The 22,174-nt window shown below is 37.3% G+C and overlaps 2 protein-coding genes across 13 annotated transcripts in view; both read left to right on the top strand.

Annotated features, from left to right (window-relative positions):
* Positions 1–10,093, top strand: part of gnao1a (guanine nucleotide binding protein (G protein), alpha activating activity polypeptide O, a) — a 76,566-nt gene extending 66,473 nt beyond the window's left edge. Inside the window, exons 7-8 of one of the 3 annotated variants that reach the window (XM_043264475.1) lie at positions 1,650–1,803; positions 7,807–10,093. In XM_043264475.1, coding sequence (XP_043120410.1) covers positions 1,650–1,803; positions 7,807–7,994 — 342 coding nt within the window. In that variant the 3' untranslated portion in view covers positions 7,995–10,093. The other 2 variants (XM_043264473.1, XM_043264474.1) reach the window with 2 other exon arrangements.
* Positions 10,094–17,835: 7,742 nt separating this feature from the next.
* cbfb (core-binding factor subunit beta) overlaps positions 17,836–22,174 on the top strand; it is a 33,671-nt gene continuing 29,332 nt past the window's right edge. For 4 of the 10 annotated variants that reach the window (XM_043264928.1, XM_043264927.1, XM_043264925.1 and 1 more), the window contains exons 1-3: positions 17,837–18,314; positions 19,030–19,116; positions 20,722–20,838. In XM_043264928.1, the coding sequence (XP_043120863.1) occupies positions 18,237–18,314; positions 19,030–19,116; positions 20,722–20,838 (282 nt within the window). In that variant the 5' untranslated portion in view covers positions 17,837–18,236. Of the gene's footprint in view, positions 18,315–19,029; positions 19,117–20,721; positions 20,839–22,174 lie in introns of all 10 variants that reach the window. The other 6 variants (XM_043264923.1, XM_043264922.1, XM_043264929.1 and 3 more) reach the window with 5 other exon arrangements.

The raw sequence follows: 22,174 nt of genomic DNA, 5'->3' as shown, positions 1-22,174 counted from the left end.
GACCTTCTCTCCTGTGCACCCTGTGGCCTTTCCTCCTCCGTTTCAACACAGACATGCATTTATTTCCTTCAAACACTGTGCCTTCCTTCAAATTTGACCTGTGTGAGACTTTCGTTTAGAGCTGTTCTTTTCTTCGTTTGTGACAACGCATGGACCGATTCTGCATTGCTCCACTGTTGTCTAGCATTTTAGTGTGTGTGCCTGTACGTGTGAGTACCAGCAGCAGTGGTATCTGAGGGTGGGAAATGTGAGTGAAGTGGTGAAGTGTTGGGTTCTGGTGCATGTCCGGTTCCGCTCGGCTGCTCCCGTGGCCTCCAGCGGGCCACCTCTGCATTTGCGTCTCTCCTTCAAAACATCTCAGCTGCTCTCCTGTCACCTCTCGCCATCGGCTTTCTTCTCTAACCAATCGCTAAACAATCCAGCCCAGCTCTACAGGCGGCCCTTCCACAGGTATGAAATTATCATTACCAACCTCAGTTGAAGCACATATTAAACAGAGCTGGAAGCAGTAGGCGTTATGTTGTACTTTTAATTTAAACCAATAGGAAAATTATGATATAAAGTTCGGTTATTATTTCAATGAAATAATTTGAAGCTGCAAATAAAATATGTATGCATGTAGAGTATATACTTAAAATGTGCTAGTTATTATGTAAATCCTACCCCAGTTTTTTTCAGTGCTTTCAATGCTGCATTAAGTGGGGTCAGATGTCAACCCAATTGACTTTAATTGTATGAACGAAAATCTAATTTTGTCTTTCACAGAAGAAAGAATGTCATACAGAATTAACATTTTTTTGTGAACTCTCCCTTGAAATGTTTGCTTGTTTCTGATATATGCTGGTTTCAGTAACTAAATTATATCAGATATTCTAGATGCATTACTGGTTCTTTTCAAAACCTCAACTTTTAATTGGTTGTTGCTGGCAAAAGTGATCGGCTGACCTCGTTCTTTCCAGTTTCCTCCTAAAATGATCAGACACATCAAAGAGAGAGTCACTGCTTCCAACTCTGAATTCATTACCATTCAGATGACAGACAAATAATGAGCAGAATAATAATTTATTAATTGCATATGAAAATAAGGAGAGTGTATATCTTTATCATTTTCCCACTATAATTAACCTGAGATTCTTTGTATACCACCGTGATGAGATTAATAATTAATTTCTTAGGTAGCAGAAAATGTTTAGTTTCCTTTTCTGGCTTCTTGGCTCTTTGTTAAATTTCCTTTCTTTTTTCTGTTCATGTCTCACTTCATATTCTAATTTTGCACTCCAAGTGTGATTGCACCTGAATGTGTGTGTGAGCGTGGATAAGAGCGAGCGGCTGAGAGCGAGTGTGTGTACGTGGGTTTGTAATTGATAGATCATTTTGTGAGCTAAATCTATCTATCTATCTATCTATATATATATATATATATATATATATATATATATATATATATATATATATATATATATATATATGAATTATTGTTTTTTATGTTAAAATATTTATTTTAAATGTTGGATGCCTGTTTCAGATAATCTAAAAAACCATAAGCTTCATTAATATGTTCCTATTTATTTCTGAGTAAATGTGCATGTCTCTGTTTTTGTGTATGCATGTCTGTAAATGATGTTGATGTCTTATTTTTCTTTCTGTAGAACCGCATGCACGAGTCCTTGAAGCTGTTTGACAGCATCTGCAACAACAAATGGTTCACAAACACCTCCATCATTCTCTTTCTAAACAAGAAGGACATTTTTGAGGAGAAAATTAAGAAATCTCCCTTAAGTATCTGCTTCCCAGAGTACACAGGTAAACTCATTATCCTGGTGTTAAGAAATGCTTGCAAAGGAAGAAAGACAAAATAATTGATGAGGAGAGGATTGTAGAATAACACTCTCCTGAAGCCAATTAGCACAATAAATCTTTAGGAGAAGAACCATCCTGTTATTTTATTGCTTGTGGATGGATTCACATCCCTAATCTGGACAGCCCACATTTCTGTATTTTCCAGCACTGAGGGGAAAACAGCCAAAACAGTCACTTGCTGTTTTTCTTCACCCGTTACACTGAATGATATATGAAATACAGCCTACACAAACAGTCACAAATAACTTTGAGAATAGATAGATAGATAGATAGATAGATCTATCTATCTATCTATCTATCTATCTATCTATCTATCTATCTATATATATATATATATATATATATATATATATATATATATATATATATATATATATATATTTCTTAATTTAAAACTAAACATAGTTTAAAAATAGACTATGACATCAAGGGCTATTTTAACAATAGTTATGAAATTTTTGTTGATTTCAGTTTCAGAATTAACAAGGTATTGATTGATATTAATTATATCAATAATGTCAATAATATTAACATTCCATAATAAAGTATTAAATAGTATTAAAGAAAAGTCATTGTATTACTTTAAAAAAAAAAAAAAAGTATATAACATGCAAATTATATGCATGTGTATTTAGTTTTTCATTTAAGTGTTCAATTTCGATTTACATTCACCACCATTGTTTCTATTCTCTTTTGCCCCCCTTTCCAACTTTTCTTTATTTAAAAATATATATATATTTTAATCACAATGTCTGCCTCTCTCATTTCTTCCTTTATTCCTTACCTGACTCAACCTGTGCTGCAGGTTCAGACATGTTCATGGAAGCGGTGGTCTACATTCAGTCCCAGTACGAGAGTAAGAACAAGTCAGTCGACAAGGAGGTCTACTCGCACATCACCTGTGCTACAGACACAAACAACATTCAGTTTGTCTTTGACGCTGTCACCGATGTCATCATCGCTAACAACCTGCGCTTCTGTGGCCTTTACTAAGCCGCAGCGAGGCCCAGCTCCTACACAACCCCAGAATACAGTGGCAACTGTTGTCATATATGACATTTTGTCTTCGTGTTATACTTTTAAATGTCTCCAGATGTGTGTCAGGTCATTTGATGGCCTTTTATAAGGTGAGAACTAACTCAAATCTGGTCCTCACAGAGTTGTTCTTTAATTTATGTGCTAAATTTAAACCAAAGGTCTCAACTCAACTATTGATTTTGGTACATTGTTACAAATACAGGAATGTGCTTTGAATGTCCTTCCTGACACCTTCCTGGTGTGTTAGAGAGAGGTCAGGAGATATTTTAAAGTAAAAATTGGTGCCAAACCTCCACTACTTCCTACTTTTTCCTACTGTAGCTAAGCTTGTAAAGTCAGGCACATTCTTTTGTCCTTATTACACAGTATGAAGATAAATAATTCCAGATTCAGTGAGGTTATGTGGCAATATTTTAAAATCAGATGACTACATAAGCGGCACTGTAATGATGCTCTATACACATGCATTATTTTCAAATGAATGCATTATGGGATATGAATATCTGTGAATATTCACAAGCTGGCTCATATTACATGTGTTCTGAGTTGGCAGCAATCTCAGAGTGTTGATGAAACACTAGGCTTGACATTTACTTGGCATTTAGAAGAGAGTGCAAATGTCCGATGCCCTGAGCCAAACCGCAAAAATGTTAGCCTCATAGCATCCTAAAAAACAACTGGACGTGTTACTCTTCAAAATTGGATTTTGGACCTTTCAAACCAGACACCCAGGAAATTCCGAAGATTCAAAATCTTCTTACTTTTTAGCTTTTTGCATTTTGAGACAAAGCTGATTATAACTACAAAGAAAGAGATTTGTACTACATGCATATCAAATGAATCTGTATATACTGTACATTAAAGGTTGGGGTCAGTATTTTTTTTTTTATAAACACAGCTTTATCTTTTATTTGATCAGAAAATATATTCATATTTATATTATATATATATATATATAAAAATGTCTATGTTGATATATTTACTGTTATATTCCTGTGATGGTAAAGCTACAGTACATTTCATCATTGTTCGTACACGTGACAATTTTGATGTGCTGATGTAGTGCTTAAGAAATATTGTTTAATTATTATTGTCAATGTTCAAAACAGTCGGGCAGCAACTTTTAAGGAAACTATGGCTCATTTTTGAGATGAATAGAAAGCAGTTATTAATAGTTATTAAAAGCAGCATAACAGCAGTTATTAGAAAAGGACCTTTACTGATCAATTTAATGCATCGTTGCTAGATAGAAGTATTATTTGCTTAAAAAAAAGGATACTGACCCCAAGCTTTTGAATGGTAGACACGCACACAAGAATCACATGCAACAACTGGAGTAATATGCTTCATATCAGTGTGACTGAAGTAATAGAATCACAGAGCTGTCTCTCCACACACTGCATGCTGTTTTGTTTGTAGTTCAGTCTATTTTATACTGTCCTGCTTGATTGCTGGTCAGAGTATGAAGTAGTTTTTTGTCATATCTAGGGCTGAGGCTGAATGTAACAGGTACTGAATGGACCGGGATGAAAGGACTGGTCTGATGAGCCGTTGCTTTCTCTAGAATAGGTAGACACGTGCTTCGCATTGAATTTAGACCTTGGCCTGCTTTGAGTCTCTGTGTATGGGAAAGTACAGATCCGTAATTGACAATAATTCACAGTGCCATATATGCTTTGGATGTTTGCTGCTATATGTGTACACAGCGCTTCTTAATATTCATCTCTCCATAGGATCAGTTTAGTCAATGTGTGAATTATACAGCGACTTTTAGGGAGGTTGACTTTTTAAAATGATTTTTGGCTTTCGTTTTTTAATGTCTGATGAAAGGTATTTTTAATCTTGTGCAACACAAATTGTAATTTGACAGCTGATGCACAGCATGACTAAATTATCTGAAAGACCCTGTGGAGTCTTTCATATAAAAATATATATTTATTTTAACGAAACTGCTTTAATCTTTTACTTTGACTGTCTTTGAGATGTTCAAGCTTTGTAATATGTGACCCTTGAACATAAAACCAGTCATGAGCAGCATACAGTAGCATATGTTTGTAGCAGTAGCCAAAAATACATTATCAAAATTATTGATTTTTCTTTTAATGCCAAAAATAATTAGGATACTGTGTCAAAATATTGTTTGATTAGTAATATGCATTGCTAAGAATTTTTTCAAATAGTTGCACATTGGCCAAATAATATCATAACAACTCATACACCAATGGAAAGCTTGTTTGTTTGTTTTACAAGCTTTTAGATGACGTATAAATCTCATTTTCAGATACTTTACCAATATGGTTTTGTGGAACAGGGTCACATATGCACTCTGACATAAGTAAAATGTTAAGTAAAAATACCGTCTGATGTTTAAACTTACTGTTAATCTTAAAGAAACACGAATGAATTCAGTCGTTCGCTTCAGACAGCCTTTCATAAACCAAAAGCCACACTATCTGAAGGTTTCCTTGATGTAATACATGCTGAATTGTGCCAACTACGAACAGTTATGTGTTATTATACGGCCAGTATCAGTACTAAGCACCTTTCAGCCATTGTTCAGGTCCATTATTATTTTGTATCCAGTTTTTCTACGTTTAGAGAGCATACGTGTGGCCGCATGGTGACTTTCATTCTAGAAGCCAAACAGAGAGTGTAAAGGGAAAGCAGTATCATTTTTAGTAAACTCCTTTGACCTTAATCCCAGTCTGATGGGCCATAAAATTTGGATTATGATTTTAAAGAATGACGAGTAACGAGACAGCAGGCTAATGCACGTCAATTGTTAGCTCAGACACATGGATAATTAGGTCAGTGGCCAAGGTAAAGAAACTCAAGGGTAATTGAGTCTGTCCGTTGCTGAGGGACAAAGGCCAATTTGTTCCCTGGCTTGTAGACACAGTCCAAATAACTGTTGGTGATGTATCCAGACTCCTTTCATCAGACTGACTAATGTGATGAGTTCAAGCGGTACGTTTTGCTAATGTAGCAAATTTACTTGAAATGGTACTTAAATTTAAAATCGCGAGATTCATTATAGCGGTTAATTCATATCTGATTCTGATTAAATACAGCAGGACCCGGCAGACATGCTCTCCCCATCGCACACATTACTGTAATCTCACCGTCCATCACTTTTTGTTTGTTTGTTTTTTTTCAAACTGCTGTAATTATTGTTTGTATGTGTGTCTCACTGCTGTGATTATTTATTGAACAGTGGATGTCTATTTATATGACATGAATGAATAAAGTACTCGTGAAATCCGGTGTGGCGTTCATTTTTGAGTCCCGCATCTTCTGCAAGTAAACACAGATTGTAAGTATATTATTTTCTCTGCATAATTAGAATCTTTGGGGTGAATCATCACTACTGGAGTGAGCAGATATTAATAATTTCACCAAACTGTTTCAAAATCACATTTCTGATGTAGGTGGAAACAATCTTTCTTTCCTGATTTTTGTGGGCTTCGGCTATGCTGTAGTTGCTTGTCTTGACTGTTGCTGTACGTATTTCTCCACTAAACGTTTTTTCTGTCTGCCTCTTTCTCTCTGTCTGTTCTTCTGCTTTCTTTTCCTCTTGCAGAATCGCATGCACGAGTCTCTTATGCTGTTCGATTCCATCTGTAACAACAAATTCTTCATTGACACTTCCATCATTCTCTTCCTCAACAAGAAAGACCTATTCGCTGAAAAGATCAAGAAATCTCCCCTGAGTATCTGTTTCCCGGAATACACAGGTAAGAATGTTTCCTGTTGTTAAAAAGCTGATAAAACGTACAGATTTGATCTCTGTTGCATCAGAACAGAAGGATGTTTGTGATTGGTCAGGTCAGGCTTAGTGATGTCCAAAACCTATTAGTTTGGATTCACAGTATGAACTCTAGACTGCGCTTTGAAGGCACTGTAACACGGGAGGTAAAGGATGGAGTAGCAGCTGAATCAGTGTGCAGTCATGGGTAAAAGGTGGGCACAGAGGGATGTCTGCAGGTCTGTCAAACTCTCTTCACGGCAGAATACAATTCACTGCCTCCGTTAGAACCGCTTCTGTTCAGCAGCAACCCTCAGTGTTGCTTTTCATATAAAGCGGTTCCAAAAAGCATTTGGACACTCAAATCACGATTAAAAATGTATTTGCATTACATACTACAGTACCCAAAGGTTATTTCGCTAAAAAAAAGCACACTTTAAAAGCAGAACGATTTACAAAATGTTAATTTGTTACACAATTTTTTTTTTTATAGTATGAATAATTAAAATGATATATTGTTGTTAATTTGGTAAATAAATATATATTATTACAATAAATTTGAAGTAAAATTTAATAAATTGATTATAAAATAAATGAATAAATAATATATAGTATCGGAGTATCTTAATATATTGTGCAAAACTGACACAAAAAATATTTTGACGATTACAATGTTAACATTAATAAATCTGTCTCCACATCTTGATATATTGTTCTAAGTAAGAAAAAGTACACACACACACACATATTATTTAAACAAAAACGTATTTCGGATGCAATTGATTGCAATTGGAAGATATTGATTAGGTTTTGTTTTTGTTTTTTTATTAAATAAAACTCAGACATTTTAAGTGTGACTTAAGCGTTCAAATAAATTTGATCTAAACGATCTCACACATAACCAAGATCCAGCAGCTTCTCAGTGGAAGTTGTGCTTCATAAGGAGCCAAGTTAAAGATTGCTTGGCTATTAGAGAACGGAAGAGAAGAGACATTTGTGAATGTCAGAAGTCACTGAGGTTATTTTAAATATTGAGTTAATGAGCGTTTTGAGTGACAAGCACAAAGCCGATTTGAAGATCAGAGTGCCACTTTTATGCCATCTTTATTTTTGGCGTGATATCAGATCTCGCGTACTCATTTGATCTCCGTCTCCCTCGGCAGGTCCAAACACCTACGACGATGCAGCTGCTTACATCCAAGCACAATTTGAAAGCAAGAACCGCTCGCCTAATAAGGAGATCTACTGTCACATGACCTGTGCCACGGATACAGGAAACATCCAGGTGGTGTTCGATGCCGTGACCGACATCATCATCGCCAACAACCTGCGAGGCTGCGGCTTGTACTGAGGCCCGCCCCTTTCCTCTCGAGCCACTTCTTTGGAAATGATTATTATTGAAAATGCAAGTTGGTAAATAATGATAATGATAATTTTAAAATAGGCATATACAAATATATAAATATATTATATATATATGAAATGTTTTTAGTTTGTCTTTCAAAGAGCTGCCAACAGAACTGATTTCTTATAGAAACCCAGCCTTTATGGTTTTAGAACAAAGTTGGGACCTTTTTTGTGTTGTTTTTGTTTTTCTTTGCTGTCGTACATTTCGTTCTCCCCGTTTTCCACCGTGTCTTTATCGTTTCAACTAAACAACCCTCATTTTTTTTTTTTTTTTTTTTTTTGATATGTCTTTCTTTGACTATTTTTTTATGTTTTTGTCATTGTATGTATATTTATTACACGGATATCAGTCAGGGGGATGACCTGTACATGTTTGCCTGGCTACATGAATTTACTTTGACGATAATGCGACGATAACTAAATCCACGGTTATGCTAGCCTTGAGCACTGCGGTTCAAGTCGGTTGTAGCGTGTCCTTTTTATTCTGTAGTACCGTTCGATATCGTAGAGAATGGAAACACCCAGGATTTTCTTACTTACGTTTCGTCTCTACCCATCCCCGTCACTTCCGTAGGTCAGCTCTCTGGGGAAGGGCCCGGGCCGCTTGGCGTGCGACCCCGGGGCCTGTCGAACCAGTACTATGATTGCAAGTGTCATATCAGTGCCAACCTTCTGAGAATGACGTGTCTGGGAATAGTAGTAGAAACACTAGGTCACTGTTACGAGAACTTATTAACATTTGTCTTGTAAGGAACTTTTACTTTTGTATTGTTGTTGATTAATTTATTAATTTATTTATTGATCATCTGTCCCACACACTTCCTTTGTACTTACTACACCTCGTCCATTCTTCTACCTCTCGTCCGTTGTCACCCTTCCCTCTTCATCCCTTCTTTTCCCTAGGTTTCTTCCTGTTTTAGTTGGCTGGGTATTGGAGTCCCCGTCACTGATAGCATGACCCCCTCAGCCTTTGTATAAAGAAACAGCTAACTGCTTCACATAGCTAATGGTGCGAAAATAAAGAATAAAACACAAAATAAAAAGAACAAAAAAAGAGGAAAAAAAAAAAACAGAAAAGACAGACGCAGCAAAAAGAATGGGCATCGTGTGGGCGGGGTTTAGGGGTGGGCGGGTAGATGTGGGGCTCAGGGAAATGACGTGGAGGCTTGCAGACGAAGGTCATTGGGCTGTCAGTCTTTGTAGAAAGCTGTAGATCCTCCAGTTCTAGAATCTTAGAAATAATTGAGAAAAAAAAGATAAAAAAGAGTGACAATAATAACAAACGATGATGATGATGATGATGATGACAACGATGATAACAATACCAATATCAATGATTATTCTGTAATATTATTAAAGGTATATTTCTTGTGCTTTGTAGCTACAGAACTTTTTTTTCCCTCTCTCCCCTTTTTTTAAAAAAAAAGAATTTTGCAAGGGTTCCTGTGATCCACTCTTGAACCGTTCTTACTGACTTACCCATGTTGATGTTGATGAACTGTACCGATTCTTTTTGCCTGTTCGCCCTGCATTGCAATGTCTTTACTTAGCCTGAATTACAGTATATGTATTGATTTTTTTATTTGTTTGATTTCTTTTGAACGAACCACTTTTTGGTGGCACGGCTCCGCCCCCGGTGCCGGAGAGGGCGGGGCTGTGCACGGCTGTACAGATTCATGCGCTTTCTCTTGGTTTTTTGAGAATTGTACTCAAACACCTTCCAGGTCTGCATAGAAAAGCACAGCTCTCACCTATCACACGTAGATTTGGAAAGATGTATCTCTCCTCCCTCTCTGCCTTCTCAGTTTGAAATTCAAAGAAAAAGAGAAAAAAAAAACTGTAAAAATACCTACACCACCATTGATTTTGATTCTCCTTCCCTTCTTTTTTTAATCCTTTCTTTTTCTCTCCAAGTGAATGCTTTTGTGCTGCTTTTTCTCCCTCTTCTTTAGTGAATGGTTGTTCTTTCATGTGGGATGTTCGTGCTGGAAAACCAATCGAATGTAGTGTTTACATTAAAAGCCACAGTTTTCATGACTACAACCTGGAGCTTTTCGCTTTTGATTGCTATTCATTCCATTGCTAAACTGTTTTATATATTTCGCGAATGCTCAAATGAACGAGGCCTCCGTTGAGACGATTCAGACACAGACAGAGATCAGTTAGTGTAAACTTATCCACCATTAATCCCATACTAAAAGGACAGATGGTATTCACACGATTAAATGTAAGGTGATCTGTTTTGATTCAACATAAAGCACTGAAACCTATTCATCAAAGCGTGATAGATTTACTGTCAGCATCTTAGTATGCAATGTAGGGGACATGGAGGAAGTGTGCTTGAATCCCAAGGGAAATAATTATGTCTCTGTGCCTGTTTAGTGCGTCTTCAGATGGTTCTGGAGAGAGAAGGAGATTCTCGGGCGCTCTATACCACAGCTTCAAAAGAGGAAGCGCCACTTTGTGTCAGTCTGATTGGATGATAATTGCAACGAGAGCTTCGCGTATGGAAAGAGAGGAGAGAAAATGAGAGGAAGAGTTTGTGTGTGTTAAGATGGCAGGATGAAATGCAGACTATGATGAGAAACTGCAGAGGTAATTGGTATCGACTGTCCGCCCAACTCAACACAAAGGCTTTATATAGCTACAGTGAAGAAATACTTTGCCTCGGTGACACTAATTTATATATATATATATATATATATATATATATATATATATATATATATATATATATATATATATATATATATATACACATACTACTATTAAACATCTGGGGATCATTTTTAAAGCAAGTCTCTTGTTCAGCAAGGAAAATAATATAGTAAAACAGTCATTTTATGAAGTATTATTACAAATTTAATAGCTTTCTATTTTAATACATATTTAAATGTAATTTATTCCTGTGATGGAAAAGCAGTGTCGTATTAAAATTGTAATATGTAGATTTTTTGATGAATAGAAAGTTTAAAAAAATGATATTAATTTAAAATATTAAAACTTCAACTAATGACACTTGCTACTCAAGAAAAATGTACCCTTGCTGGAAAAAAGTATAAAAATATATTTCATCTATAAATACAGTACTTTAACTTCATCAAAAAACATGGCTTAAATGTGTGGCAGAAACAGACGAAGAGACCAGATGATGAGAGGTGGACCGCAAAGGAAATTGTCGTTCCCCCTCTTCTGGTGGTGACAGGTATAGCTTCCCTTTTTTTGCCATCAACCAATCAACACAAGCTGAAAGCTCGAATCTGTAGGTTTAGATTGTGCCAGGCACATGAGGGCCGCCACAAGGCCTACTGCAAAACTGCTAAATGGACCCAAAGAAGAATTTAGTGTAATTATGTTTAATTAAATGCAGCGATTAAAATGTGTCTCCAACAACATTTAAACAAAGCCTAAGCTGCTGCGCACGATCACTTAAACTGACTGCTACTAATTAAGTTGATTTCATGAACACTGAGAAATGGTAAAATAAAATGACTGGATTCTAGTTGCTCGCATTATCTAAGTATCGCTTATAGTTGACGGTATTGCTCGCTGTGATGTTGAAGAATTTTGTGACCACGCAATGATGAGTCAGTGTAGTGTCTTGGTATGCCCTAAAATTCAATCCCAGGACCTTGTCCCTGTCAGCTATTTTTCCACAAACACACACACACACACACACACACACTAAGTTATTTATAGTGCAGCACCATCATCTGCCTGTTGCTAGGAGACGGCGGGTGCAGATTTCCTCAGCATGCAATACCTAATGCTTTCATCACTGCTAGTTTTATGTGTTTTATCACTAATTTTATAGTGTGAACTTGTTATTTCACACTGCATAAAACCATTCAGTCTGCATTGGGCGCGAAGCAGTGATTCAAATGATTCCGTTCCAAACGCATGCATCAAGCTCTGCTGTATAATAATGGACACTGTGTTAAAGAGTGAGAGAGCGCGAGCTAAAAAGGAAGTGGTGTAGGCTATCTGTGTGCAGTGATGGTGAGTAATGAGACGGTCAGCGCAAAATGCTGATTGCATTTCCGTCACAAAGGTCAAGACCCCAAAGCCGCGGTTGCTATGGAAACTGCATCGTTTACTGTGTCCCATCACTGCTGGAATGATGCCGTCTGTTCGGTGCGGTTTACTTGCACTTCTCGCAACGACACCTCTGCAGAAACCTCTCTAGGCTCTAGGCGATCAGGATGCAAACGCCGTAATCCTTGAAGTACATCCTTGAAAAGAGGACATATATAAATAGAAAGATATAAATTCACCACATAGGTTTTATCTCAGTAATTATGAGGTTGCGTAATAGTCAAAGGTCTAGCAAACGTGTTTCCTTTAGAGACCGTACATGGTTTACATTTATGTAGTTTATTAATTGCATTTGTTGGCCGGAACGAAAGTGATATTTTTGCGTTTCATAGATAGATAGCTATTAACAATTATGACTGATAAAATGACAGCGTGTAAATATTCCATAGAGTAAATATTCGCAAGTAAATTTTATTAGTTTGGTTGTGCGTATGTTAATAACAGAATGATGGACAACGCGATGAGCAAAAAGAAGAAAACGCGATCAATCGCGCCCTCTGGTGGACAGACCCGGGACTGAAGTAGTCCGTCAGCTCGACCTCACCGAGAGACGGTCACGGTGACATTTGATTTTCTCATATGTTTTCTCTCCCAAATATACCTGGTTATTAAAAGGAGACCTACATGTGAACTGCAGAAGTCACAAGTCACTATAAAAAAGCACGTTAAAATGCTTGCGGACGGGGTTAGTTTTCTGTAAATGTCAGATGACATAATCATTCGGCCTCTTTTAGACCGCAAACGTGACGTGAAGTAAGATTTTATGTCCACTTCTGAAATAAACCGAGCCTCACGTAGGCTCTCGCGCTGCTGGCGACCCGCGAATAACAACGCTGAAGAACAGACGGTCATATTTCAGGCGGGAAACATACTCCCGCCTGAAACCCGAGAGTGTTTTCAACTGTAGTTATTTTGCTTTGTCTCAATGAGCGAGTCGGGCAGACCGACCGACCGACCGACGGACACCAGTGCCAAACTCGGGAGGTCTCGCCGTCTGACCTTGCGGCACCCCCTTCGGTTTTCTCAGGGCACGAGTCCAGCGGCGACAACTGTCCCCCCGCGCCCAGCGCCGTTTACGCGCGGTGCGCGTGAGAACCGGGAGAGCCGCGGAGATTCGGTAACAGCGTTAATCATCTCAGGCGCTCAAACTGCTGCTGATTCTCAGTCACTGACGTCTCCTTCTGAGAGCAGCCTAATAACTGTGTGTGTGTGTGTGTGTGTGTGTGTGTGTGTGTGTGTGTGTGTGTGTGTGTGAATAGTCTACAGCACACAGACGCGAGCTCACACTGATTCTTCGGCGGCCGAGATCGCTGGAACAAAACAAATACACATTTCTGCACAGTATCAAATTATTTTAGTATATGTATCTTTAACATGTTTAAAGTTTATCACCCTATATTTCCCTTATCTATGGATCAACACCATCTGATACAAAATAAGAAACTATTTAGGCTATATACTATATGCAATTGTCATTTTTTTGTCATTTTAATTATAGCTAATAACAAACCATTAACTGGCGTGAAGAATATGCGCTTTATAAGTACTAATAAATAGCAAATATGTGCATGCTAATAAGTAACAAGATAGTAGAGAGAACTGATCCCTAAAGTGCTATCGTAATTTTGGGTATGTTTCTGATGGAGCTCTCACCGACAGAACATTTAATATATTATTAAATTACACAACTATGTAAACTGAAAACATAATAATAATAGGCCTAATGACATCAATAACAATAAATTATAAAATACAAATCCAGTCAGATTGAGATCTACGGTGAGTTAATATGTTAAAATACAAATAGACTTTATTTAAAGGCGTCCTTGTTACATGTACTTAATATTGTAATAAATACTAATTATGCATAATTACATGCAAAGTAACCCTATAGGGGTTAAATAAACCAGTCAACCCTAATATAGTAAGTAGGCTACACGTAGGCCTAGTTAATTAATTTCACTTGTTACTTAAATGTATTATTACACTGTAATATGGCCAACTTAAAATAAAGTGTAACCTACAAATCTATAAGACAAAAATACGAAAACCAGAGCCTGTGCGAGCTCGTATGAAATATGGAAAAAGAATTTCCAGGATGGCGACTGACTTGATACGATCTAATTACAGCATGTATTTTTACATATCTGATGGTGTTGACAAAAAAACTAGGATCACAGCTGTGAAACCTAATAAAAGATGCATCTTATTAAAATAGACATCTTGCTTCTTTCAGGACAAAGTCATATTTTGTTCTTTTAAAGATACATTTATATTTTGATTTCTTTTTTGTTAGATATATTTTTGAATCTGCAATAAGGGTGAATGAAAGATAATGTAATGTCATGATTCTGAAGAAATCCAACTGTATTTTTAAACAGACAGACAGACAGATATAGATAGATGATAGATAGATAGATAGATAGATAGATAGATAGATAGATAGATAGATAGATAGATAGATAGATAGATAGAGATAGATAGATAGATAGATAGATAGATAGATAGATAGATAGATAGATAGATAGATAGATAGATAGATAGATAGATAGATAGATGATAGATAGATAGATAGATAGATAGATAGATAGATAGATAGATAGATAGATAGATAGATAGATGATAGAGATAGATAGACAGATAGATAGATAAATAGATAGATAGACAGATAGATGATAGATAGATAGATAGATAGATAGATAGATAGATAGATAGATAGATAGATAGATAGATAGAGTGCTGTCCAGAGATCTTTTCATGACAACAATCAGCTAAATGTCAGATACATCCCAGACCTCGTTTATAAGGTCATGTTTTTATTTATTGTTATCTCTTTTTTCCAGTAAGAGCAGAGCGTGTGTGTGTGTGTGTGTGTGTGTGTGTGTGTGTGTGTGTCAGACTTCCAGAGCTATGTTTAGCTTCTTCACTAAATGGCTGGTAGGCTTTTAAATCACATCATTATCTCGACAGCACCTGAGCTTCATTCAGCGTGCAGACACACACCAACAAAGCCAAAGTTGTACAGTCAGCAGAGCTATTATGCGTCTGACTTGTTTGCCTGATGCAATTTAATATTTAATATCATACCTGAACAAAAGATTACCCTACTTACATTCTCAAATCAACGCATCACTTGCTATACTGCATGGGGTTGAAGACGTATAAAATCTGGGGGATTTCTTGATCTGTTGTTTATGCATTCTTTCAGCGCAGCTGTGTGCGGCAAACAATTTAGAAACAGCGAGGTGCAAAACTGCTGAGAGCTACACAAACAAAACTTTTTCCTTATAGTTTGCACGGAACGTCGCAGAAAGACACAAAACTAAGTTTCCGGGTGACCCCCGAGCGGATCTTTAGGGGTAAAGCCTTCCGTGTCCATTCACTTGAAACCTATTGGAACAGACACCTAGCCTCTAGACTGCGAGCACTCTGTCAAAATGGGTCTCAGACGGTAACCACAGAATATTTCATTAATTAATGAGTGTTATGTGGTGCTATTAAAGCACTCACACGCCCCATTTGGCCCAAAGCACAGCCTTTTAACACATTAACTCACCGCAGATCTCAATCTGATGCATGAGAAAGAGGACGAGAGAAAAACAGAGACAAGCTAAAACTCATCACATGCAGTCTGCAAGGAGTCATATCCAGAGCACGAAATCCCATCGCATACTGTCATCTCTTGTGCTTTATGGGCCTTGTCAAAATTTGCAAAACATTTTATACAGTGTTGCTCAACTCTAATGGCACTAATGCAGGTCTGCTACACAACAGGAGTGTTAATATGAGAACATACATTAGTGGGCCGGGGGAATATGTGCACCCAGTTACCGCTAATGGGTGCTAAACTAATAATTGCTTGTGTAATGTAAGCTTTTACATGAGCCTTTACACACACACACACACACTTGCTTTACAATTTTAATTTAGTGCAAATGGTTTTGATATAAGTTGTCGTTTTTTTAAATGCCCACTGGCAATACAACTAAATTTGAATTATATTAAGTGGGGATTATTATACCAATATATTTCCATCTGACAGATTTTTCACATTTACTGAGAAAACACAACTATCAACTTTAATGTGACAGCCAGAAACAGATGGGTGTGTTTAATAACAAAGAAACGAACAATGTAGGGAGTTCAAAATGAACGACCTGCAAGTGCAGTGAAGATGGAGGAGTCTTTGCTCATCAGCTAACTACTTTTAACTGTAGCATCATGCATGCAGTGACATTCTGACAGTTGAAGCATTTATAACCTTTGAAAGTCGCACACGATAGCTGTGGTGAGCCGCACAAAAGTGATGCAATCTGTCTGCTAGATCTGACAGGGCTTGGAGGCCTTTGGATGTTTCTGGTACTGCGTTCACTTCCCCATTCTCGCTGTCTTTTCTTTACCTCCCCCTCTGTCCTGAGGGAAGTTGCAACTTCAAAACATGCACAATAAAGAAAGATATGTCTCAACACCCAAATATTTACCACAGATGTTGTAATACATTCATCTTCCCAAGAACATACTAAAATCATTACAGATATTAGGTTCTATCTATCTATCTATCCATCTATCTATTCATTGTCCATCTATCTATTCATTGTCCATCTATCTATTCATCTATCTATCTATCTATCTATCTATCTATCTATCTATCTATCTATCTATCTATCTATCTATTCATTGTCCATCTATCTATTGTTCATTCATCCATCATCTGTCTATCTTTTCATTTATTGTCCATCTATCTATCTATCTATTGTTCATCCATCCATCCATCATCCATCCATCTATCTCTCTATCTATTCATTTATTGTCCATCTATCCATCTATCTATTGTTCATCCATCCATCAGTCTATCTCTCTATCTATTCATTTATTGTCCATCTATCTATCATCCATCGTCTATCTTTTCATTTATTGTCCATCATCCGTCTATCTATCTATCTATCTATCTATCTATCTATCTATCTATCTATCTATCTATCTATCTATCTATTCATTGTCCATCTATCTATCTATCTATCTATCTATCTATCTATCTATTCATTGTCCATCTATCTATTGTTCATCCATCCATCATCTGTCTATCTATTCATTTATTGTCCATCTATCTATCTATTGTTCATCCATCCATCCATTTATCATCCGTCCGTCTATCTCTCTATCTATTCATTTATTGTCCATCCATCTATCTATCTATCTATCTATCTATCTATCTATCTATCTATCTATCTATCATCCATCTGTCTATCCATTTATCATCCATCGTCTATTTTTTCTTTTATTGTCCATCATCCGTATGTCTATCTATCTATCTATCTATAAAGACTGTTCTTTGTCCTCCTGATCATGTGTTTATCTCCAACAGATGTGGATCTCTCAGAACTCATTTAGGTAATGATAGGATTAATAACATAGGCACGAAATAGTTAACATTTTGTGGTTAATATCTATATAACAATGTGAGCATCATCTCTCTCATGGGAGCACGGCATTTTCTTTTCCAAGACATTCGCCAGCATGACGTGTTTATAAACACCAACCAGCGCAATCTCTATCACAGGTAACAACTTTAACCTCTGTCCCTATTAAGACTGCGAGAAAGAAAAACACCAAGCATCTCGCGCAGTGAAGTTGTGGTGCATTTAACGCCTGCGCACACACGGTCCATAGTGAAGAGAATTGTGAATGGGGGGAGTATTTTGGGTGTACAGTCATAAGTCGGACTCCGAGGAGCCAGGAAGTAACTGTGTGCCATGCAGCTCATGCGACGGATAAAGTAGCGCGAGCGAGCGTCTGTTGTCAGCAGTCGGAGATCACACGCGCGAGAGTGAGGAAGAACAACAAGCCCAACTGCAAATTACTGCCAAATCTAGTGCAGTACAACTTACGGACCCCACAAGAGGCGAACTCCGAAGGAGCTTTCACATTTTAAACGCCAAAGCTTTCTGAAACACACTCCATCATTAGAAGAAGAGAAAAGACGGAAGGAAATAAGAGCGGGACTTGCGAGTTTCAAGGCAACGCTTCAGTCTCTTTGCAAGTTTATACAGATAGCCTACAAATTAACACAATTGATCAAATCGCCTTCAAGATGCCTCGGGTGGTCCCGGATCAGAGGAGCAAGTTCGAGAACGAGGAGTTCTTCAGGAAACTCAGTCGCGAGTGCGAGGTGAGCTCGATTCATCCGAGAGACATTTGATAAAGTGGCGGAAACAAAGTTGCACCTCTCGCGTGACATGAAAACAAGCGTGTCATCGCCTCTTTCTTCAACAGCCTCCGTGTAGCGACCGCTAATGCTCCCGCTGAGAAAGGTTTTAACCTTCTGCTCACGGCAGTCACTCAATTATTTTTTTATACACCGCGAGCAGGTATCAACAAAAATATAGTTGGCGGGCTAAACTTAAAAAGACGCACCTTTTCACCTCAAATTTCAACTAGCAGGCTGGAGTAACGAAAATACGCTTGCTTATTATCCGAATGTAAAACAATATCAGGCAAACTGCATTTCAAACGTCCGCGTTTTGTTCTTTTTTCCCCAACATATTTTACGACAGCTTGCATTTATGTTCATCACTCGGCTTTAATCTCAAATAACTTCACCTCAGTCCACACATGCTACACATATTAACTAAAATCAAAGTGGCATTAAAGCCAAAGGGCTCGTTACGTTCTTCTGACCGCTTTGCATTTAAACTCTGAACTAAAATGAAATTAAAACAAAGCATACAGTGAAACCGAGCGTAAAGCACGGGGAATGTTGTGCTAACTTAAATAAAGGGACGTGAAGGTGTTGTCATTAACGCTTGTATTTTTTTACAGTGTGGTTTTTATGAAGCTCTTTTGTAACGAGACTCGTTCTTTTGTGACTCTATCCCTGTTTACAGATAAAATACACCGGTTTCCGCGACCGGCCGCACGAGGAGAGGCAGGCGCGCTTCCAGAACGCGTGTCGTGACGGCCGCTCGGAGATAGTGAGTACACGCACCTCACAGCACCTCACAGCACCGGGCGACCGCCGCCGACCCCGCATCGGTGCTGCCAGCTCAATGCCTAAACGCATTAACGCGATCAGACATCCGGAACTGTCACGCCGTCACCAAAACTATGTCCGACGTACTTCCTCATGTGTAACTAGCGCCAAAAGACTGCAGAGAACATTTACGATCCATATCGCGTTATACCTACTTGTTGCTATTTAATTCGCTGTATTATTAGGACTACAAATAATTAATCAATGCTTGAACACAAAGTCCCTCTCGGCTTCTTTTAATTATCATCAGAAACGCGTCTCGCGGGTGCGGATGAACTCGGACGTGTCTAATTTACAGTCTCTTTAAAAATACCCCGAGACTGCATGTTATACAGATTCGGTCGCCTAGTTTTATTATTGTTATTTTTTTTTTTATATGTAGCAATTTAGCGTAAGATTCACTTGTGATTCGCCAGTTTCTTTGATTGGTTTGATGAGGAAGCTTGCTTATCTCTCTTTGTTTGTATCTCACGTCTTCAGGGCTGTTTTGAGATGTAGCTACCCGTAATATTTCTAAGAATAGACGAAACAACTGCTACTTTTAATTCAGATTATATTTATTATTTTTTATTGTAACATTACAGACAAAAAAATAGATTTCACTATTTTAGTTTTTTTTATTTAATTAGATTTTTCAGGCAAAATTTATATATAATAAATATGCATTCACAGGCCTTACAACCGAGTGATAGCTTACTGACCAGTAACCTAATGTAAAAAAAAAAAATTACGAACACATTTCTATTATAAAAAGCGAATAATGTTTTGCTTTATTTTCTACATGCTTTGTGATGCAATATTGTCTCTTCATGCTGTCATCGCTAATTCAATTTTGCTGTGTTGTGACTATGTGCACTTTGGTTTATTAATCAGTAAGATGTGGTTGCTTTTGGCCTCATTCGCCCCTAATGTCAAAAGCAGGTTACATTTTGATGTTCGCAAGCAAACGGGTCTATTACAATGCTACAGAATAACTTTCCTTGTGCCTGCTTATTACAATCATTTAATAATATTTAATGCCTTTAATTTGTTTTGTATATAATTAACACGCATCAGAATTCTGCGAGACAGTTTGGTATAAAATCCTGTTTTTTGTTCCTCGTGCTCCTTGAGAACGTTATTGAATTATTATACTATAATTCAAAACCTTTAAAGCAGCCCTGCCGCTATTATTGTGAGTGAGGGGCCGCATTTAAAACAATTATTGATTTTGTACTGCGCTCCGTCTCTGTTATCTCTGTCACCCGTTCATTCCTGCCTTCTGTCTCCTCTCAAACTCAGTTTGGTGCAGCCCAGTTTGCCAGCAATGAACATTGGTAAAATAGAATCAGATGTGTGTAACACAATACCTCAAATAGAGAAAATGATGACTTGGGTTTTTTGCACCCCCATCCCCTCCTCCCTTCTTTTCCTGATGTTTTGAGCGCTGGCCTTGGCTCCAGGCATTCTCCTCTTCTCTCTGATGTGAAAACAGAAATGACGGGCTGCATAATTTATGCTCGGGCCTGGCTTTCTTATCCTGTTTGTATTGATTTCCCTCTAAAAGGCTTTTGTGGCGACCGGCACCAACCTCTCGCTGCAGTTCTTCCCAGCCAACCTTCATGGGGATCAACGGCAGGCGCCCACCCGAGAATATGTGGACTTCGAGCGGGAGACGGGAAAGGTAGTCCTGACACTCTTTCTTTATGTATTTACAATAACTCCTACCCCCATTTAAACTCATAAATGCTCCCATTAGCTCACAATTTTAAAAAAAATCAGGTCATAAAGATGCATACACATCTTTTATACTTTTATACAAAAGTATGATAATAGTAACATGCAACACTTTTATGAGAACTTTTAGTCAGTCTCAAAAAAAAAAAAAGCCACATGCATGATTTATGAAATCTGAGGAATGATTGAAGAAGTCATTTCTGTTTCTCTTTCGTCTTTTCCTTCCTTTACTCAAAGTAGAGGAAGTGTGTCGCTTTCTCAAACCAGACGTATCCATGGTTTAGATGGGCAAAAGACTTGATTTTCCGTAATGATATGTTTCTCTCTCACACATCTCAAGGAAAAATGAACCCTTGAAATATTACACTGCAGACAGCAAGAAAAACAGTCTCTCTTGAATGAAACATGGCTCAGGTTTCCATTTCATGTTTAAACTTTCAATTTTATTTCTGTAGCGGTATTATTTTAGACACGCTCATCGGTTTTAAATTTTTGAATTGGTCTTTCAACAACTCCCTCTTGTTTCTCTGGATTTAAGGAATGCATAGCCTCCCTATACCCATAAGAATGTAAAATAAAACCGTAGCATACTGCACTGTACTCGCTCCATTTATAACCACTACGTTATTACATTTATTTCTGTTATTCTAGTCAAAGCTGTCCGTGCCTGTCAAAGGCCTATACCCACAACCTCATGTCACCTTTGTAAGGCCACTTTTAAAAAGCGTGTTCATTCGGAACATTGCTTTGAGTGTTTAAAATGGTCATTAAAGGAACATTAAAGGTCTTTGTTGATCTAAACGTGTACGACTTGTGTCTTGCTAAAAGAAAAAAAGACGTAATGGTGAATAAATGATAACATAGTTTTAATTTTTGAACATTTTATCATGTTCAACACATAGCGCACAGTTAAAAATTGAACCATTTTGTGTTTTTTGTGTTTTTTTTTGGTGTGAAGAACATTTAATCTAATCTTAATATCTAAGTAACCTTTATATTAGGTGAACTTAACTACTACTTTCATCGAAAAAATAAGTATACAGTGTACTTATTGTAGTTGTATTGTTTTGCAAATAATTATAATAAAAATAAATAAAAATAATCAATTTTGGTGCTATTGAGGTAGGATACGGGTAAGGTGACAGGTTTGACACTATGGGTAGGTTTAAGGGTGGGTTACAATGTAATTATTTAAAAAATATAAATACAATGTAATAACATGTGTGTACACAATTAGCTCATTGTACCAAATGATTAATTGTAATGTAAATACATAGTATTTA

Source organism: Puntigrus tetrazona, chromosome 18 (genome assembly GCF_018831695.1).
Source record: "Puntigrus tetrazona isolate hp1 chromosome 18, ASM1883169v1, whole genome shotgun sequence".
In the NCBI taxonomy this organism is placed as follows: Eukaryota; Metazoa; Chordata; class Actinopteri; order Cypriniformes; family Cyprinidae; genus Puntigrus; species Puntigrus tetrazona.
The sequence above is the reverse complement of the archived record's forward strand: the minus strand, read 5'-3'. Positions and strand labels throughout refer to the sequence as shown.